Below are 21,029 nucleotides of genomic sequence, written 5' to 3'. Positions count from 1 at the left end.
TGGTCACTGATTGACAGTCCTGCAATATTTGAATACTTTAATAAGTAGTGTAAAGTGCATTTTTGACTTAAGTTACCAAAAATATTTTTACTAATAGTTTGTGTCGTATCAATTGTTCTTCTTAACAATAACCTTTAATTTTTGTTAGTAATATTAAGTAATATTTGTTGTGTTTAAGGGTCGAGCTCTTCTGCATTGGGCGTGTGATAGAGGCCACAAAGACCTGGTGTCCCTGCTCCTGCAAAATAATGCTGATATCAATTGTCAGGTGAGTTTGAAAACACACAGGCAAATAGAGAAGAACCGATTAAGAAAAGATAATGCTTAGAAAAGTCTAGAGGAAAGCACACAATATTTAAAAAACAATATTCGTCTGTTGTCAGAGATTTCTGTGCAGACAATACCATCCTTAAAATGCATATTTATGATTGGTTTACGAGCCAAAAAGCTGGTTTATGAATTAAATATCAGTCCTATAAATCCTATTTTGTATACCACCAGTATATTTTACCTTTCCAGAACAGTTCAAATATACTGCTGTGAGGTCTCACTGAACTGTCGTCTCTCCCTGAGCTGTACTTTAATCATTTAGAGATATTGTATCAGCATATCTCAATAGACGTTAAGCGATCGACTGTAAGCAGGTAGCTGTATTTAAGGGAGATTTGGCTTTGTCTTAAGCTGGCTGAATACTGCATTGGAAAATTAATACAGTGAAGTACAGTTATGCGGTCACTGGCTTGATCTGATTCTCGCTAAGACGAATCAATTGGAAGTAATCATCCAAATTGTTTGCATTATACAAGCCCGTATAATCAGAACATTTGCAAATGACATTCATTTTTGTGGACCTTTATTGTGTGGGTGGAGAGCAAAAGCGTCGCCTTGAAAACAATCAATGTTGTACTATTGTTCTGTTTTAACAGTTACACTAATGAAAAATCCCCAGGGGGTTTTTTTTGTGAACAGAGAGAAATATTATGTGAAATAGATGTTTTATCACCGGCTCCCTATGGCACGCATGTATCATACAAGTTAATGTGCACATAATAACAGAGATGAGTCAAAAATTAATTAGAAAATCAGTAAATTGGTCAATCTGGGGGAAAAAAAATCAAGGCCCTGGGAAGTTTTTGAAAATACACATTCATAGATACAGGTCATTGAAAGTGCTTGAATCTATTTTATGCAAGAAGTTTTCTGGAAAAACAAATCCATATTATTCCCTGTGTAATGTAGGATAATATCATAAAAATCTAGACTTTTTAAGCATACGTGTTAAACTGTTTGCTTTAAATGCTTATATCTTCTGTATGCGAATGTTGATACCAAAATGTTTTTTTGCATAGTTGTGTTTGACAAATGAAAATGTCTCGGGTTACGTATGTAACTGTTGTTCCTTGATAAGGGAACGAGGCGCTGCGTCTCCCTTGTCATACTTCCTGCGTCCCTGTAACGCCGTCTTTGTCAATATTTCAGATAGTGATATACTTCCTGGCTTCCGCGTCACCGTGGCTTTATCATTAAGCCTCACCTTTGGTTGAATTTGATATAAACATTCAAACGCACTTACCCTTGAATGTATCCCCAAAGTGTCACCGCAGTGACGCAGCGCGAGTTCCCTCGAAAGGGAACTGTAACAATGTATCATAAAAGGTAACACGATGTAACCTTGCTCTCACTTGAAATGTGTCCCACATTTAGTCCTTGAATTTGAGGGTATTGGACCTGGAAAGTCCTTGAAAGGTCCTTGAATTTGAAGTTAACTAAGGTGTGGGAACCCTGTGTATGTTATTTACAGGCAAATGTTTGTTTAAAATTTAACAAGTCTTTACAGAATAAAGCTAAAATAACAGCCTCATGCAAAGGATTCTAGGAACCAGAAACCATACACCTTTTTCTGTTTTTTTTCCTTCAGATTTTGATTATTTTAAATTATTATTTTAGTTTCTGTTAAGACAAAGACTTGTTAATGTTTAAAGGAACAGTATGTAGGATTGTGGCCAAAACTGGTACTGCAATCACAAAACTTGTGGCTAAAACTGGTACTGCAATCTCACAAATGGTGGCCAATACACAACATGACAACATAAACATCAGTTGAGGGCTGCAACTCCACGTTTTAATGACAATATCCTGGCCAGACAACTGTTGTCAGTGATATAAGTATTTGAAATGAAAATGATTTCTTAATGTCTAGTGACACACCAGGGACATTTTATGATTAATTGATATTAATTTCTTACATACTGTTCCATTAATGTTCATTTAACTTTTAACAAATTGTTGCCAGTAAATAACAAATTTAGTGCTAGGCAAAGATTAAACGCAATTAATCGCATACAAAATAAAAGTGATTTGCGTAATACTGTGTGTAATTATTATGTATATTTAACCACACACACATACATACATATATTCATTTCAGACATTTTTATTTATATATAATTTTTATTTATTTATATATCATATACACTCTAAAAATAGCTGGGTTATTTTTGACCCATAATGGGTAAATATTGGACAGAAGACGTGCTGGGTTAAAAATAACCCTGTGCTGGGCTAAAAATGACCCAATGTTGTGTTGTTTTTATGCAATCATGGTGTCAATTTTTAACCCAGCACGTGTTCTGTCCAATATTTACCCAGTATGGGTCAGAAATAACCCAGCCATTTTTAGAGTGTAGAATATATAAAAACATATATAAAATATATACACATGTAAATGTTTCTTAAATACATAAATGAATGTGTGTGTATTTATATATACATAATAGTTGCACACAGCACACACTCATATATTATGCAAAAAAAATCACTTTTATTTGTATGCAATTAATCGCGATTAATCTTTGCCCAGCACGAAAAAAAATTGTTTAAATAAGTGACACGCAAACAGCTGCATAACTACAGCAATGTATGTGATGTTCAAAGCTCACTATGGATGCGATTAGAGATGTATAACTTTCTTGTTGTTTGGGGAATTTTAACAATTCCACAGCAACATATAAAACTAAAATGTCCTTCAATGTTTAGTGCTGGGTTACAGTGCTGACCAGCAGAAGGTGAATATTAAGGCAGTTGGACTACAGGAGTAAAATTATTGAGGGCAGATTTATTAAGTAGCGTTCAGGTGGCATGAGAAAATATGACTGTGTTAAATCATGCCAGAGCTCCTGCCAAAATTATTATACTATGTTAATACTTCTAGGAAGTATGATTTGATAGCAATATAAAACTTAGTAGCCACTCATTACTGTAGGTTCAAGAGCCATGTCTGCGTTTGAAAATACATGAAATGAAGAGGATGACGTTAAGATGATTTCTTAACATATTACAGCGTGCATGTCCTGGGTGAACTTTGTAATGGTACAATAGTGTTCATCTGACCTGAGATCCGATTTCAGCTTAGTTTTAAATAAAGATGAAAGTGCTTTATATTATAAATTTGTTGATTAAAAATTGGGGGGAGGGATAACAAACGCTATTATGTTTTCAATGAAAAGTGTATTGAAATTAATCAGCTGATGGCTGGGAGGTACGGCTGTCTGAATTTTGTGGCGTTTTGGTGTAATCCTGGATCAAGCGGCACCACAATAGGAGCAAAAACGCCCCCCTTTTTCTTTCCGATTAGCTCATATGCCACCTGTCAACAGCCACCTGGACAAAATCGAAGCGACAACATGTATTACATTCTCTCTGCATAATTGAAAGGAACTGGGGAGGTTTTGGAAGCTTCGTCTTTCAACCTGATCACAAGGAGCTCATAGAAAATAGTTATTATGACAGACGTACTGATAAAGTCTTTTTAAGACTTGAGCAATTACAGTGAAAGCAATGAAAATGTTACAGTCTGTCTGTCCATGACTTCATATCTCTAACTATAAAGCTCACTTTGTGCGTGTGTGTTTATATGTGCACGCGGTAGTGTGTAATTGCTGATGAAGGTAAAAGTATTTTATTTGGAAACTCAATGAAAATTGACTAAGAACTTTAGGAGCATCTCGCATAAAATAAAACCAGTAGAAATGACATCATCACAATGCAGTATTTGCATACTGAAACACGATTGGTGCTTTGCTTACAAGGTTGTAGGGTTAGTTTAGGTGTTGTTGTTAATGGTTAAATAATCTTTATTTACAAAAAAATGCTGATACAGCACAACTTCATTGTCCACTGAATTGCATGCGTTTGACAGACACTTTAATCCAAAGCAACTTGCATTCGCTTTTAACCTATACATTTTTGAATGTACGTGTGCTTCTGGGAATCGAACTCCCAACCTTTGTGCTGCTAATGCCATGTTAGGAACACCACCACCGGTTATATTAAGTGCAGTTTGGTTTAAAAAAATTTTTTTATAATTTTCTTTTTCTTTCTCTTCTAAAAAAACAACACAAAACACCAGCGGTAGAGGGTGAATCTCGGAGCCGCCGTCTTTAATTAATCCACTCTCTTCCTGCACTGCTGCGTTGGCCACACGCTCTCAGTCCATCAGATTGAAATTCATAACTTAATTGAGGTCAGAGCCTGGAGCCGAGAGAACAAAAGGGCCTGGCGAGGACCAGGTAGATCAATAGTGATAAATATCTGCTCAGGCTACTAGTAGCTCGTGGTGTGGGACACAGGAGGGAGGCTGTTTAGTTACTTATTTTTAGCTTTAGAAAGGAAGATATATTTTTTTTTGCATTGTGCCCAAATGCATTGTGCAGTTTAAGGTTTCATGTGCTTTTACTGCTTAATTAAATCCAGAAATCAAAGGTCATGTAATCAAAAAGTATTTGAGGGTAAACCACCATGCAACTTAAAGAGCACCTATTTCATTGCTAAAAACAATGCTATTTTGTGTATTTGGTATCATACAACTGTGTTCGCGTGGTTTATTGTTAAAAAACACATTATTTTCCACATAACGTATATTTTTTAGCTCCAGATTTTACTGTCATCCTGAAACGCACGGATTTGAAAAGCTCTGTGTCCCTGATTGGCCTACATCTGTACGTTGAGATTGGCCTGAATATATCTGATGTCAGCAGGAAATGTGACGCTCCTTACCATGTTTAAAAGATTTGGTTTCTAATAAGAGTTAACTTATAGGCTGTGAGTTCAAAGCAGGAGTAATTATGATAATGTCGGTAAACTGTTGCCTACAATCCGTGTGTTTGTTGTAGTCCAAGAGAAGAGATGTATGTTGGAGACGATAACTCACGTCATCGTTTACTTTGGGGTTTGTACCTTTTGCATATCGTTAACATGTACTAATACACACTTAAACACCAAAGGAAATTTAAAAAACAATAGGTGCTCTTTAAACGACTAGTTCACCCAAAAAAATGTTTTACCACAATTCTTTAAAAAAAATTTTTTTTCTAAACCCATGTTGCTTTCTTCCATGAAACACACATTTTTGTGTAAACCATCCTTTTAACATTTTCAATTGGATTGATTTATTACAGCGGGTAAATCTTGATGTACACTTAAAGCAACACTAAAGAGTTTTTGCTCTTTGCTCCCCCTACAGGTTAGAAGCGAAAATGTCCATTATCACAGTCGTAAATAATTTAGCCTACTGCAGCATAGCTGGCTCTGATTGGATTGTAGGTCTGCCGTAAAACAAGTTTTTGTAGTTTTCACTCGAACTACAGGACCGCAACCTTCTTTAGTGCGGTTTTGGCCGATAGAGGGCTGCAAAGTGAATGTGAAAGTGCCGTTCACCCTGTTTCGAGTGGATGAATGACTAAAACTTTTTTTGGAAACGTTATTTTAAGGTGAAAAAACTCTTTGGTGTTGCTTTAATGGCTCAAAAGTATGTGGACACCCCCCTTTATATAAACTTTAGGCCAAGCCCTTTAATTTCAGTGATGACAAATCTTAAAGTTCCTGCACACATTCTCATTCTAGAGAATTGTGTGCTTCTAGAACCCATTTCGCACAGCGTGCTTATCCCAGAAAATTTAACCCAAACACGTCCTGGAATTAGTCTTGGGATCGGTTCTGGAATTGGGGACCTAGTAACATTTCCAGAACACATTTTGTGTAAACAAAAGACAAAAACGATGCCATAAGGGGTGTGTCATAGTGTGTCGTTGCAACGTAGTTATCGCTTAACTCTTTGACACAGAGTTTTAAATGCATCAATAATCAATGTTCACAACGAAGAAATGTTTGCAGACTGGAATGAAACAGAGATCAGGTGGCTCCTCACTATCCGCACATAATGTATTTATTAATAGCTAAAATTGTTCGTAAGCTTGATGGAATGGAACATGATTCGCTAGTGCAGTGGTCGGCAACAGGGGTCCCACAGGCCAAAACTGGCCCGTCAGCAATAGTATCTGGTCCGTGCCTGCAGCCAGATTTTTTTTAAAGCAGCTGGTTTTGAAATAAATCTGTCATAAAAACTATGACCCTTAATGCGAGTCCACGAGTGCGCACCGGAGTCATATTTTGGGACAGAGTCTCAGGCCTTTCCCAATGGCACACTCTGGACTTGTGGACTTCCTCAGAGTCCACACTTTGATGAGTCCACGTGGGTGCACCAGAGTCGTACTTTGGGACAAACTCGAGCATCATGCCAGAAATAGGAAGAGAAGTTGCCCATCAGTGAAAACTTTTCCCATCCGTCATCTTATTGCTCGTTAGCAAGGACTTCTGGATAGGTAAAGTGGGTGGAGCCTGCTGCAGCGAAAGTCCACATGAAGTGCGCCATTTGGGACTTTCGCCAAAGACCGCATCATGAGTGCAAAGGGGGCGCTGATGAGCACACTTCAAAGCATAAAAATGACAGATGGGACACCCTACGGACTTGTAGACTAAGCAAGCACACGCAATTTAAGCCCACGAGACCGAAAGTCCACATGAAGTGCGCCATTTGGGACATTCGCCAAAGACCGCATCATGAGTGCAAAGGGGGCGCTGATGAGCACACTTTAAAGCGTAAAAATGACAGATGGCACACCCTACGGACTGGTAGACTGAGCACGCGCAATTTAAGGCCACAAGACTGAAAGTTCCCATGAAGTGCGCCATTTGGGACAGGGCCTCTCTCTAATATGCCCTCGTAGCTGGACAACATGCGCTCACACGATCAAGATGAATTTTGAGACTTTGGGGCGTGACAATGGCTAGTGTCTTCACACCTGTGATTTGATTTAAGCACACATAATCTTTTGTTCCACAATCTGTGTCCAGTCAATCTAGTCAATACATTATACATCACATATCTTTACTGGATCTTTACAGGACATGTGTGAACCATGTAAATTAATCAAAATCGAACAATCCCCAAACAATTCCCAGGCACGTTTTCTGTGTATTTTCCATAATCTCTGTGTGAAAAGGGCTTAACTTTTTTGCAAAAGCTCTTTTTTGTTTCAGCATGATGAAAAAGCCTAAAAAGTCTCAAAAAAAATAATTTACTGAGTTTGCACAAAGCCTAGACCTGAACCCCACTGAACACCTTCGTGATGAATTGAAAGGCAAACCCCATCATACAATATCAGTGACTGACATCACCCATGTGCTCGTGTCTAAATAAGAGTCCACACTTTTAGTCATATAGTGTATGTATGTATTGGACTATGTTTTAAACGTGGCTTGTTTGAATATATAGTGAAGAAGTTTGTTTTGTACCTGCAGAAAATAAACACGTTTCCGCTACACAATTTCTTAATCCCAGCAGCTGTTTAAAATTCCTTGTTGAGAGCATTCTTACACATGCGGGTCCTTCGGCTTCTACCACGGGCCACTATAACAAATGGCTCCATCCGCCGCGTCATAACAAATACCAGAGGCAATCTGTCATAAGATTGGCGAGGAGAGGCGTCCAATCGCAGGCTGCATGAGAATGGTGTTACTCTGTGATGGGTGCGTATAAGGCCGGGCGGGGTGACGCACCTGAGGGTCACCCAGTTACAGCTCATTTACAAGAGTTTTGATTTTCATCTGGGAGCAACTCTGCTGATTCAAACCGTAAATGTAATAATTACAGGGCAAACTTGTGAATCGACGCTAAAAGTTGGCATCATTGAGTAACATGTAGATATCTATGTGGTTGATCAAGAACACAGTTTATTGATTTAGGTTTATGGTGTATTCATGAATTTAAATGTACTCTATGCAAGTTTTCGCCTCACATTCGCCCCGTTACCCAATTCGTGTCATTCCCTAAGCGCTAATTGCTAAACCACGCCGACAGCAAGTGTAAGCACGCGGCGCTATCAATGGGCACAATTCATTCTTGGCGAATTCCCCCAACGGCGTCTCAATCCAGCGGCAGGCAGCTAGTCTCCTCTGATGAAAAGCCTCTCCAGAACCATCTGTTTCTACCTCTTCCTCTCGCCTCGCCACAATACGTACACTCAACAGTTTTCTTCCTGTTTTCAAACCATCCACATAAATTGTGAGGGACATTAAAGCTGTCCACAGCTGCGTGCTGAGAAAGAGAGAGAGGGAGATTGAACGTATTTCCCAGCAGGGGCAGAACTTACCCTGTGGTTTATTAGTTTTCCCCCCACGGCGATTTAGCTGCGCCTGCAACATTGATTTTCATATTAGAGAGGTTTATGCATTTATTTATTTTATGTATTTCTTTTTGAACTCCTCTGATGCTCCCAGACTTGCCCGTGGTAATTCTCCGCCGCTCGCGGCCCATGCGAAATTGCTTAATGGATCCTAAGACGTCCCTTGGGATGGACACTGAGACACAGAGAGATGCGAGCGAGGGAGGGGGGTGAATTGCACGAACGTGTTTTTGTTTTCATTTGGCTCTTAAATGCTCCATGCTCACTGTCAATGGGACGAGAGATTGACTAATTCCGAAAGAACAAAAACTAAATCTTTAATGTGCTTGTCGGTAGGTGTAAGTGCCGTTTATGCGGCTGATTAACATATATGTGCCGTTGTGCATTATAATGCCGCTTGGTTTCAAGGATTGACTGTAAAAGAAAAAAATCAATCTGTCGTGCTGGAACTAATCAATCTCTCTCTGAATATTACAGCCAACTTAAATAGCCCGGCCCCTGTAAGTGTTTCCTTGGAAACAATGTCCAGAATTCTCCATGTATCTACATCTCACTTCATCTCTGTCCGCGTGATCTGCTTTGTCCGATTTGAAATCTGCTTGCAAAAATATTGTCCTTTTTATTTTATTTACATTCAGGTTTACATTTGATCTCATAAATTCAACAAGGCAGGAATTTCTAAAGTTAATGTTGGATTATGATGCTAACTGTAAGTGACTGCTCACTGCTGATTTGTAGTTTTACTACAAATAAAGATAAAAAACATGGTTACTATAGTTAAACTAGATTTTATAATACAACCATAGTTTCACAAATGGTAATCAATATACCAAAAAGCCCTACTACCCTTTATAATAAAACCATGGCGCGTGAAATTCTAGTCATTCAAGACATTCACGTGGAAATTCGCGTCATGGGAGGGGCTTCTGTGACTTTGCTTGCTTCTTGTAATCACTACTAGTGCAAGCTCCTAATTGGTTAACGCGGCACAAATATCCGCCAAAGTTCAGATTTTTCATCTCGCAATTCCCGCGCCAACACTTCATTCATGCAGAACACGCCATCCGCGCCACGCCATTTGCGTTTATGCAACGTACATACCAAACGTGTAGCATCACGTTGCTCGCTCTAGATTACTCGTGGGATTTAACTTTGTATCATGCGAATTTTTCGATTGAGTTGAATATTTTCAACTTGCGAGAAGGCGCGTTTGAGGCGAATAGCGAGTGTTTTTGTGGCAATCGCACTGCCCAATTCGCGTCATTCTCATTGCCCTGCACGAGGACGCGTCTGATCGCATCTTTGCATTGACTTTGTATGTAATGTACTCGTGCAAATCGTTGAACTCGCGTCTCTGGTGTGAACACACAGTGATGCTAAGTACACACCAAATGCAGGGCATCATGTAACTCGCTCTAGATTACTTGTAGGATTTAACTTTGTGTCATGCGAATTTTTCGATTGAGTTGAATATTTTCAACTTGCGCGAAGGCGCGTTTGAGGCGAATAGTGCTTGTTTTTGTGGCAATCGCGCTGCCCAATCCGCGTCATTCTCATCGCCCTGCACGAGGACGCGTCTGATCGCGTCTTTGCATTGACTTTGTATGTAATGTACTCGCGCAAATCTTTGAACTCGCGTCTCTGGTGTGAACACACAGTGATGCTACGTACACACCAAACGCAGGGCATCACGTTACTCGATCTAGATTACTCGCCGGATTTAACTTTGTGTCATGCGAATTTTTCGCTCAAGTTGAATATTTTCAACTTGCGCAAAGGCGCGTTTGAGGGGAATAGCGAGTGTTTTTGTGGCAATCGCACTGCCTAATTCCCGTCATTCTCATCGCCCTGCACGAGGACGCGTCTGATCTCGTCTTTGCATTGACTTTATATGTAATGTACTCGCGCAAATCGTTGAACTCGCGTCTCTGGTGTGAACACACAGTGATGCTACGTACACACCAAACGCAGGGCATCACGTTACTCGATCTAGATTACTCGCGGGATTTAGCTTTGTGTCATGCGAATTTTTCGCTTGAGTTGAATATTTTCAACTTGGGTGAAGATGTGTTTGAGGCGAATAGGCCGTGTTTTCGTGGCAAACCCGCCACCCATATCGCGTTATTCGCATCAAATCTATGAACTAAGGCGCTTGCCAACCTGCGCATGCTCAGAAGCTGAAACGACCTTTAAAATGTGACCCTGGTCCACAAAACCAGTCATAGGTCTGTATAGGTATATCTGTAGCAATAGCCAATAATACATTGTATGGGTCATAATTCTCATATGAGAAAAATCATATGAAGTAAAGATCATGTTCCATTCAATATCTTGAATTTTTGCACCCCCCCATTCCAGATTTTTAAATAGTTGTATTGTCAAGTTGAGTTGCTGGTTGAAAATATATTGATTAATTGTGATGTTAGCACATAATTCTAGGGATATCTGGCATTTCTCCTTCAAGGAGAGGACTTTAGTCTTGCATGACTGAAATACATGCCTGGAGGTGTTGTTGCAAACATGGCACACTAGTGGTGCGACTTCCCTAAAGGGACTTTGAAATCATTCACTGTCTGCGTTTATTTAACAGACACATTGAAAGATAAATCCTGTTCTCCTGTGTTGAGATGGAAAGCGGTGAACGATTCTAGCTGACCTGAGCTTACCCGAGGGTTTTGACATGCAGAATTTCTCAAGGACATTTTGGGATTGAGCGATACACACACACACAGACCTCGCACACCTTCACACACACCGACTGTCTGGCGAGGTTAACACACTTCACACAGAGGTGAAACAGATTCAATTAGGAGCGGCTCACCCTTCTGATCCTTTTAACACGCCCCTCCCGACACGGGAGTACCCTTGTGTGCACAAGCATACAGGCAGGCCTGCATCTTAATATAGCCTGTTTGTTAAATACTAGTACTTTTTAAAAACAGTCTTATATAAGAATATCTAACATAAGGTGTATTTTATTGATTCGGGCTATTCATGGCGGAACTGGTTAATCTACACACAAGTTGATCTACACACATTGGGGCAAGGTCAATTTGGCATCTCCAATTCACCTAACCTGCATGTTTTTAGACTCTGCCTCAAACCGGGGACCTTCTTGCTTTAAGGCAACGGTGCAACCCACTGAGCCACTGTGCCAAATGTATTTTATTTTAGGAAAAGGAAATATTCATCTGTATGTGTTGTACAGTAATCTTTGTATACCAGCCAAAGAACCGTTGCATGCACTGATTAATGGCACCTGCTCATCATAAGCGTATCTGCATATGAATAGCGTGTGGTGTATCGATTCACTCGTCTGTCTATCCCCCCTTCTTTTCCTCTCCTGTCTGCTGCCAGGGTCATTAAAAGACTTTCTGCCCTCTGCGTACAGTGATCGTAAATCATAATTGCATGTGCATTTTTCCCCAGTTGTTTAATGTTTCTGTCCAGGACAGCCCAGGGAAAGAGAGAGGGAGATAGAAAGGGTGTTCCTGGGAGATTTAATAATCGCACTAGAAAACAGCGTTAAGAGATAAAGCTGTGACACAGCCTCTCGGCACACCTACCATATGCCGCAGAGAGCTGTCGGGTTGTGCTGGTATGAAAACATGAAAGCTTTTAGTGACCCGGTGAGCAGCGTATGTATGCCAGTCCTTTCTGAAACACCACAGATGGTGCCACCAGTCCGTCTCTCACAGACCCTGCAGTGTTAGTGCGGTTCTGCTCGGACCCTTCACACTTTTTCTTCCTATACCGGTACCTTGTTTTTGCTCCTTATTACTTTCTTTCTTTACACTTTTAATTGTGAATATGCACTAAGACTTACTGCATTGATACCCTACACCAGTGGTTCTCAAACTTTTTCAGCGTGCGGCCCCCTTTGTGTACGGTGCATTCCTTCGCGGCCCCCCAAAAGTGTTTATGACAAAAAAACAGTTCTAAAACTTCACATTTTAATTAAACAAAACATTAAATTATACAAAGTAGTGCTGCCTTATTTTTTTTTAGGTTTAATTTTACAGAATTCATGATAAATTAGTATATTTTATAAAATGTCATAAAACTGGGGCCCCTCTGGCACCATCTCGCGGACCCCCGGACCCCAGTTTGAGAACCACTGCCCTACACTGTACAGTACAAAGGAAGAAAAGTTGCATTTGTGAATGCAAGAAAATATTTTGGTGAATTCATTAAATAATTCATTTCATTTTTAAAGTAGGATGTGCATTGGTTTTCTGGATGAACATGCTTTGAAATTCTCACCCGTTTGCTATCGCGATGTTGGTTTGCAACGGAAACCTACTAGTCTCTTTCTCTCCTGATTAGGATGGAGTGAACGGACACTTGGGAAAAATGCAACGTTGGCTTCTTCCCTGCCTTTCCGCTTCTGCCTTAAAAACCAAATGGAGGACAATCCAATTTATCCCTGATTCCATCAGACTGCACAGGAAACATTAGTCCCTGACCCCTGCCCACACATACACAAAAATGTATAAGCATACACTCACATATAGTATGAACGTATATTGCAAGGATCTTGAAAGCTCAGTACAATAATCACACAACATGAACAGCAACATAGGAAAATCAGCTTCAGCAACCAGAATTCCCATTTTTGCATCCATGTTTCAAAAAATGAATATTAAAGCAGGGTTGTGCTGGAGAAAAACTGTCCTGCAGAGTTTAGTTCTAACTTGCTTCAACACACATCCCAGGATGTTTGTAGTCCAAGGGTGACCAAACTCGGTCCTGGAGAGTTTGGGCACCCCGGAGGTTTAGCTCAAACCCTAATCAAATACACCTGAAGCAGCTAATTAAGGTCTTGTTAAGCATACTAGAAACTTCAAGGCAAGGGTCTTGAGGCAAGTGGAGCTAAACCCTGCAGGACACCAGCCCTCCGGGACCGAGTTTGGGCACCCCTGTTGTAGTCTAAGCATGTGTCTCAATTCGTTCCCTGGCTCCCAAGGTCGTGAATCAGTATATCGTGTACGCAGGTTCAGGACCTAGCTCACTTCACACTCACACTTATTTTCCTGTGACGTGACTGCTTAAAGGGATAGTTCACCTTAAAATGAAAATTCTGTCATCATTTTCTCATCCTCATGTTGTTCTAAACCTGTATGAATCTCTTTCTCCTGATGAACACAAAATAAGATATTCTGATAAATGATGGTAAACACACAGCGGATAGTGACCATTGACTTCCATTGTAGGAAAAATATTTTGGAAGTATCTTGATAAATGATGAAGAAAATATTTTGATAAATGATGGTAAGCGCACAGTTGACGGTACCCATTAAATTCCATCATATTTTTTATTCCTACTATGGAAGTCAATGGTCACTAGTTCGATTCCCGGCTCGTGGTCATTTGCCGATCCCATACCCCTCTCTCCTCTCTGTAATTTCCTGTCCTCTCCTAACCTCACTGTTTAATAAAGGCAAAAACTGGCCAAAAAAATGAACTTTAAAGTGAACTATCCCTTTAACTCTTTCACTGCCAGCGTTTTTAAAAAAAGTTGCCAGCCAGCGCCAGCGTTTTTCATGATTTTCACAAAAGTCTAATGTCTTCCATAAAATGTTCTTCTTTAAATATATAAACATACAATATACCAAATGAAAGAACAGACCCTCTGCTTTCAAACACCGTTTCATCCTACCTTCAGTAGTTCTTTTGTAATCAGCTTTTGAATATGGGTAGGTTTCTGCAAAAACACCACATTTTGAGCAAAAAGCAGAAATAATTCAATTTTTGTGACAGACTTTTCATAGAGATCCCATTCAGAGCGATCTTTAAAACAGACACGGACATGCAGCTACTTGCCATAGGGCAATACTTTTGGTTTTAAAAAGTTGCGGACAATATAATAGCGGTATTGCGGAAAGACGGAAAATCTCGTCATTGGCGGGGAAGCGTTTTCTCTTGATTGACGACATATCTCGTCAATGGCGGGGAAAGAGTTAAGTGTGTTGTGATGATTCACAGCTGTTATTCATCAACAACCAGCAAAACCAACATCTCTTTGACTTAATTTTTAAACACTTGTTCAAGTATATTATGAAAAACACTTTCATTATTCTCTTACATATCCGTGTATAAATTTAGAGGAATATTACATTTAAATATTAAGTAGATTGTGGTCTCTTCCTCTCTAGCAATGTGTGTTTATATTAAAACTAAAAGAAAAATTTGTCTTTGTAAAAGTTTGCGTTTCATGAAGTTTATTGAGTTGCCTCGTGCGATTTTCGGTTGGAGAGCTTCAGAAAAGGTCACGTGATTTCCGGAACATATGGACCAACAATGCTCACTGGTTTTTGCGTTGCGCTGAAGGAATTTTTAGGGGACGAACGTTCCAGTGCACTGGAAGGATATTGCGATTAAGACGGCCCTTAAAATGGCTCGTGCCCTGAATACTGAACAAGGGAACTGATTGAGTCACACCTGAAGACCTTGATTAGTTGCTTCAGGGGATCCCTTATGAAAATTAACCATGGTTTTATTGTGGTAAAAGTGTAGTAACCATGTTTTTTTGGTGTATTGATTACTATCAGCAAAACCATGGTTTTACTACACTAACCATGGTTTAAAAAACCATGTTTATTTCAACACAGTCTCACGGGAAGTCGTGTTATAGTAACGAAAAATTTTGATTAATTTATTCGTGTTTGATGACACGAATTTCCGCGTCTCTGGAGACGAATGTCTTTTTCGTCCTTCCCAGCACGAATTTCTATCAATGGCTGTTCGTGTCTGTGGCACGACTTTCTTTATCGTGTCATTTTATATTTTGTTTTCTCATCGTTGTTTCCTATTTTTAAATCATTGTCACTTGGGGTTAGGGTTAGATCCGGGGTTTGCGTTAGAATGTTATTTTTTGCATTGGTTTCTACATGTTTTTCGTCCACTTTTAAAACTATTCTCGCCTGGAGTTGGGGTTAGAGCTGGGGTTTGGGTTAGGAAGTCGCAGAAAGTGATTCTAACCCAAACCCCAAGCGACAATGGTCAAAAAATAGAAAACAACGATGAGAAAACAAAATATAAAATGACACGATAAAGAAAGTCGTAGGATTTGACACCCCTGCAATAAAATTTGAATGTAGTCCTTTTTAATAAATCATTTGGATGAGACCGAAAAGGAAAAACAGACAGCCAAAGAAAGCCATAAGTGTTAAACATTCATGGGAACTTCTTTAAAGGGGACATATCATGAAAATCTGACTTTTTTCATACTAAAGTGCTATAATTGGGTCCCCAGTGTTTCTATCAACCTAGAAAATGAAAAAAGATTAACCCAGTAACTTAATTTTGGTAAACCATTCTCTGCAAGCATGTGAAAAAATAGCTCATTGAAATTTGGCTCCCCCTGTGATGTCAGAAGGGGATAATACCACCCCTTTTTCTGGACTATCCAACCACAACACTGCCATTTAGTGCAGAGATCAGCTCATTTGCATTTAAAATGACACACTCAGAAACGGCACATTTTTGCTCACACCTACAAAGTGGCAATTTTAACATGCTACAATAAATTATCTATATGGTATTTTGAGCTGGAACTTCACATACGTACTCTGGGGACACCAAAGACTTATTTGACATCTTAAAAAGTCTTGTGAAATGTCCTCTTTAATGTTGTTTAAAAAGTATCATATAGTTGCTTAAGTGAAGGCAGAGGGTTTCTACCTTGAATTTTTATATGCATTTGGCAGACCTTTTTTAGCCAAAGTGACTTACAGTGCACTCAAGTTATACATTTTATCAGTATGTTTGATCCCTGGCCTTGACCTTTGTATTGCTAACACAATCCTCTACCAGTGGAGCTTCAGGATCTGAATTTTCTATTCATTAAGTAATTTGTATTATTTCACAGTGTCTATGATATTCTATAAAATAAAAAAAAAGTAAATAATGAGTAGGTGAATCCAAACCTTTCACTATATCCATGAGTTTTTGTACGCTCTTTTGTGTTCATGCACTATTGCTGTAAACCGGAGTAAAGGGCCGGTCGGTGTAGATGCTGCTGGCACGCAAGATTAGTGAAAGGAGATTACGTTTAGTAAAGCCCTCACTCTTTAATTATGGCTGTATGTATTTATGTGCATCTCCATCCCCTGTGTCGAGCATTCTCATAAACATCTGTCACTTTATTATTCCATTGAGAGAAAGAAAGAGAGAGAGAAGCTTGCTGAAATGCATTTTTTATTTTGTTTTATGTGAGTCATAACAATAAATACTCGTATTACTAGATTAATGTTTAGTATTTAGACATATATTTCCAATATGATTGGATGTTGCTTACAAGAAATGTACTGCGCTAACCATAAATGCTGCATAAAGGGCCCAGAAGAAACTTTGAAATTCCTAACTGTGGTGAATTTCTATTTCAATCTCCATTTTGCAAGAAAATGTCAAAATAAAAAACAACAAGTGTGTTAGGGTAGTAAATAGTGTAGTAAACACACCGTATTGTGGCTTTTGATTATCTGTATAACCTGTACTCTTATCCTGTCCTGGGAGAGGTAACCGAATCATTAAGGGTAAAGAGAGAGACCACATCAGTATTCCATTCGTCTAGTGGGATTTTAACAGGCTAATCCAATCAGAGATCCCCTGCACCCGCACTCTCGCCTCTCTGTGAACAATAGCATCTGACTCTGGGATTGTTGGAGAGCCCGGCCCTGGTGCGATGAAGATTTGTATTTGTAACAATAACATCGGACTGTAACACTACCTGATTGACAGGTGCAGGGAAATGCTGCTCTGATGTAGAGGAGGAACATCTAAAGAAAGAATTGAGTAGATAAGAGACAATAGCTCTGTTCCAAAGCTGAGTAAGCTTTTTAAAACATTGTTATAACATAAAACATTAACTTGATACACACACATTCGGTTTATTTATTTCACCGTGCTAAATCACATTATGTGTGAATGGGCTGCTTACATTTACGCATTTGGCAGATGCTTTTATCCAAAGCGACTTACAGTGCAACCAGGAAGGTGTACATTTTATACCAGTAAGTGTATTATCTACGCTCTCAGAAAAATTGTCAAAAAATGGTCCCTAGCTGTCACACGGGCAGTACATTTACAAAAAGTCCAGATTTGTACCTCATTGGTACCGGATGTATACATATCTGTACCTAAATGCTACAATGGTTCAAATGGTACATATTCGGGCCTGCTATTTCTTTGAACAGTGTAGGATCGATCCCATGATGTCTTGTGGTGCTAACGCAGTATTCTAACAGCTAAGCTACAGGAATGCTTATAGTCCCTTAGTAGACAAAAATAGTAGATATAACATCATATATGGGGAGAAAAAGGCCGCTCTGGCGACGGAGGTCCCACCTTCCAGTTAAAAAAAACAATAATCAATCGATAAAGACTGATGATTCTTTGGGGGAGGGGCTATGTAGTCACGTGAGACGCTTGCTAACCGGAGCACATGCGCAGTAGCTGAAACGACACTAAAAAAGCATTTTTGCGCAATTTGAACTGAATTTAAAACACTCCACTTTTTTGAAAATAGGCTCATTTTCCAGCTTCCCTAGATTTTTTTGATTTTTACCGTTTTGGAATCCATTCAGCCGATCTCCGGGTCTGGCGCTATTACTTTTAGCATAGCTTAGGATAATCCATTGAATCTGATTGGACCATTGGCATCGCGCTCAGGAATAAAAAAAAGAGTTACGATATTTTATTTTAATTCAAAACTTTTGTAGTTGCATCGTGTACTAGGACTGACGTAAAATTTCATTTGTGATTTTCTGGGCCGATATGGCTAGGAACTATACTCTCATGCAGAGTTCGCGCCAGCCGCGGTAGAGGCGGTAAAAATGCGTAATTCGCGCTTAGTTGGACGCTTGAACATTTGAGTTCACTCGCTTCATTCTTGCGTGAAATTCTAGTCATTCGAGAAATTCACGCGGAAATTTGCGTCATGGGAAGGGCTTCTGCGACTCCGCTGAGACTCCGGCACTCCACTCGCTTCCTGTAATCATGTTACTACTACAGCAAGGTCCTAATTGGTTAATGTGGCGTGGAAATCCGCCGAAGTTCAGATTTTTTAACTTGCGCATTTTCCGCGGCAACGCTCAATTATCGCGGAATGCTCCGCGCCATCCGCGCGTACTATGCCGCAGGATGCCTAATCGCGTCTTTGCATTGACTTAACATGTAAATCATTCGCGCTTGCCGCCTTTACTGCGGCTGGTGTAAACGCAGCATCTAATATTTTACTCTAGTGGAGCTGGAAAATGAGCATAATTTCAAAAAAGTTATGGTAGAGTTGATGTCAGGTTTAATTGTTGCTCAGAAATATTGTGATTTTAGCACATGATTTAAGAGATATTTGTCTTTCAAGTAGATAGGATTTTAGTCCTGCATGACTGACATAACTTCCAAGAGCCATTGCAAACATGGCCGCCAAGTGGCGCGACTTCCCTAAAGACGCTTTATCCAAATCCAATTGTTGTCACGTACTGAGGCAACCGTTAGTTATGCTAGCTGCTCAAGTTATTAATATTGATGTAATGTAAACTGACACTTTCTTGCCCTCCAAACCCCCTGGTGGGTAAGAAACATTATTACATATATAAAATGAAATATCCCTATATGTATGTTACACTCCTGTTCTCTACGCTCCGTAGTTCACATTGGTTTCTGATGATCTCCACCAACCACCTAGCCAAAAAACAATAATGCAGTTTGTCATCATTATTAGGGTGAAAAGCCACAGTGAAGTGGCAATTAAAATATACTTTACCCCGGCAATGCTTGTCGTCCGCAGAGCCGTCCTGACCCCTCACATTTCCACACAGAATATTACATTCCACTGGATTTATATTCATGCACGTACAGGATCTTAAATCCTTGTCCTAAATATGGCTTCTCTGCATCACCACACACATACACCACAAGCCGTGTTGCAATTTGTTACGAGCACAGCAGGCAGATTGGGCCTATTGTACAAGCATCTATTGTTATGCCACGTTCCCGGCCCCCGTAGCTAATGCATCAGACACGATCCCTCCAGGATACAGTGAATAGCTCATCCCAGATCTACTAGATGGCCTCGTAACCTTGTTGAACACGCGGGTCAAATGCTCGCTCTCTCTTAGCTGATATTAAAACCGCTGTTTTTCCACCCCAACACGTCCTTTTTGGTCTTCTGTTCCTTGTTACTTGTTCAAAAGTCTGTTTTGGAGGTTTAAGGGTTTGATTGTTTGTCTGAAGGAAGATCAATATTTAATCTGTCCTCTAAATCCCTTTAAGGCTGAAATCACCTGTTGTTTTTTTTGGTTGGAAATGTGATCGCATGGTGGTGAAAGAAGTCAACAGGCAGGTGTTGCACTCGAACATGCTTCGTTGGTTTTTTGTAATGGATAATGATTAGAAAGTGTCAGAGATTGTACGATTCTTTACTAATCGAACATTTAAGATTAGACCACAATTTCTCGCCTCGAGTCAGGATTTAGGCGATGTGTCATGGTACCATGTCATAGATGTATTGTTTCTTGATATATCTCTAACTGAGTATGTCTCTCTTTATCTCACAGGATGGTGAAGGGCAGACCGCACTACACTACGGTAAGAACTGCAATCTGTATTTACTTTCATGCATTTGGAAGACTCTCATCCAAAACCGATTACAAACAATGTATTCAATGTATACATTTAGTTAGTTTGTGTGTTCCCTGAGAATCAAAACCACAACCTTTGCAGTAATACCGCAATGCTTTATCAAAAGAGCTACAAGAACACCTTTAAAGGAAATGTAAAATTAACCCATAATTAACTCACCTTAATGCCATTCTAATTGTAAATAACTTCCTTTTTACTGCCGAACACATATAGGGGCGGTTTCCTGGATAGGGTTTAGGTTAATCCAGGACTAGGCCTTATTTATATTGGGTCATTTAAGAAGTTTTTACAAACATACCTTATAAAAACACTACAGGTGTCCATCTTGATACAAAACAATGTCACCAATGTATGTTAAAATAAAACAGGACAAGGTGTTTTAAAATTAAAGCATGAATTCAAGTCTTGGACTAGGATAAACCCTGTCTGGGAAACTGCCCCCTTACTGTACGTTCACACCAGCTGCGTTAGAGGCAACAAGCACGAGTGATTTAAATGTTAAGTCAATGCAAAGACGGGAATAGGCATCCTGTGGTGTGGTATGCGCTAATGGCACGGTGCGAATTTCCCGCGTGAATTGAACATTGCAGCGGGAAATGCGCGTGTTGAAAAATCTGAACTTTGGCGGATATTTGCACCGTGTTAACCAATCAGGAGCTTGCTCTAATAGTGACGTGATTACAGGGAGCGAGCGCCACAATCTTTGAGCTTTTCTGTTTATGACTTCCGGTTAGCCACTAAAGCTAATGGTAGTCTATTGCGAAACACAAGTGTGCCGTATTGACTCCCTGTTTAATATTTATTATGAAATCCAGGAAGACCGACATAATTTGTGCAGTTAGGGGTTGCCATAATAGCTAATAC

General features: G+C 39.7%; 1 protein-coding gene across 1 annotated transcript in view; it reads left to right on the top strand.

The window, feature by feature from the left end:
* The window catches only part of acbd6 (acyl-CoA binding domain containing 6), a 42,394-nt gene that overhangs the window by 16,605 nt on the left and 4,760 nt on the right, over window positions 1-21,029 (top strand). The window contains exons 6-7 of the mRNA XM_073868060.1: window positions 179-268; window positions 20,081-20,111. Of these exons, the coding sequence (XP_073724161.1) occupies window positions 179-268; window positions 20,081-20,111 (121 nt within the window). The remainder of the gene's footprint in view (window positions 1-178; window positions 269-20,080; window positions 20,112-21,029) is intronic.

This window comes from Misgurnus anguillicaudatus, chromosome 5 (assembly GCF_027580225.2).
Source record: "Misgurnus anguillicaudatus chromosome 5, ASM2758022v2, whole genome shotgun sequence".
NCBI classification, from domain to species: Eukaryota; Metazoa; Chordata; class Actinopteri; order Cypriniformes; family Cobitidae; genus Misgurnus; species Misgurnus anguillicaudatus.
Note: the sequence above shows the minus strand (reverse complement) of the source record. Positions and strands in the feature narration are given on the sequence as shown.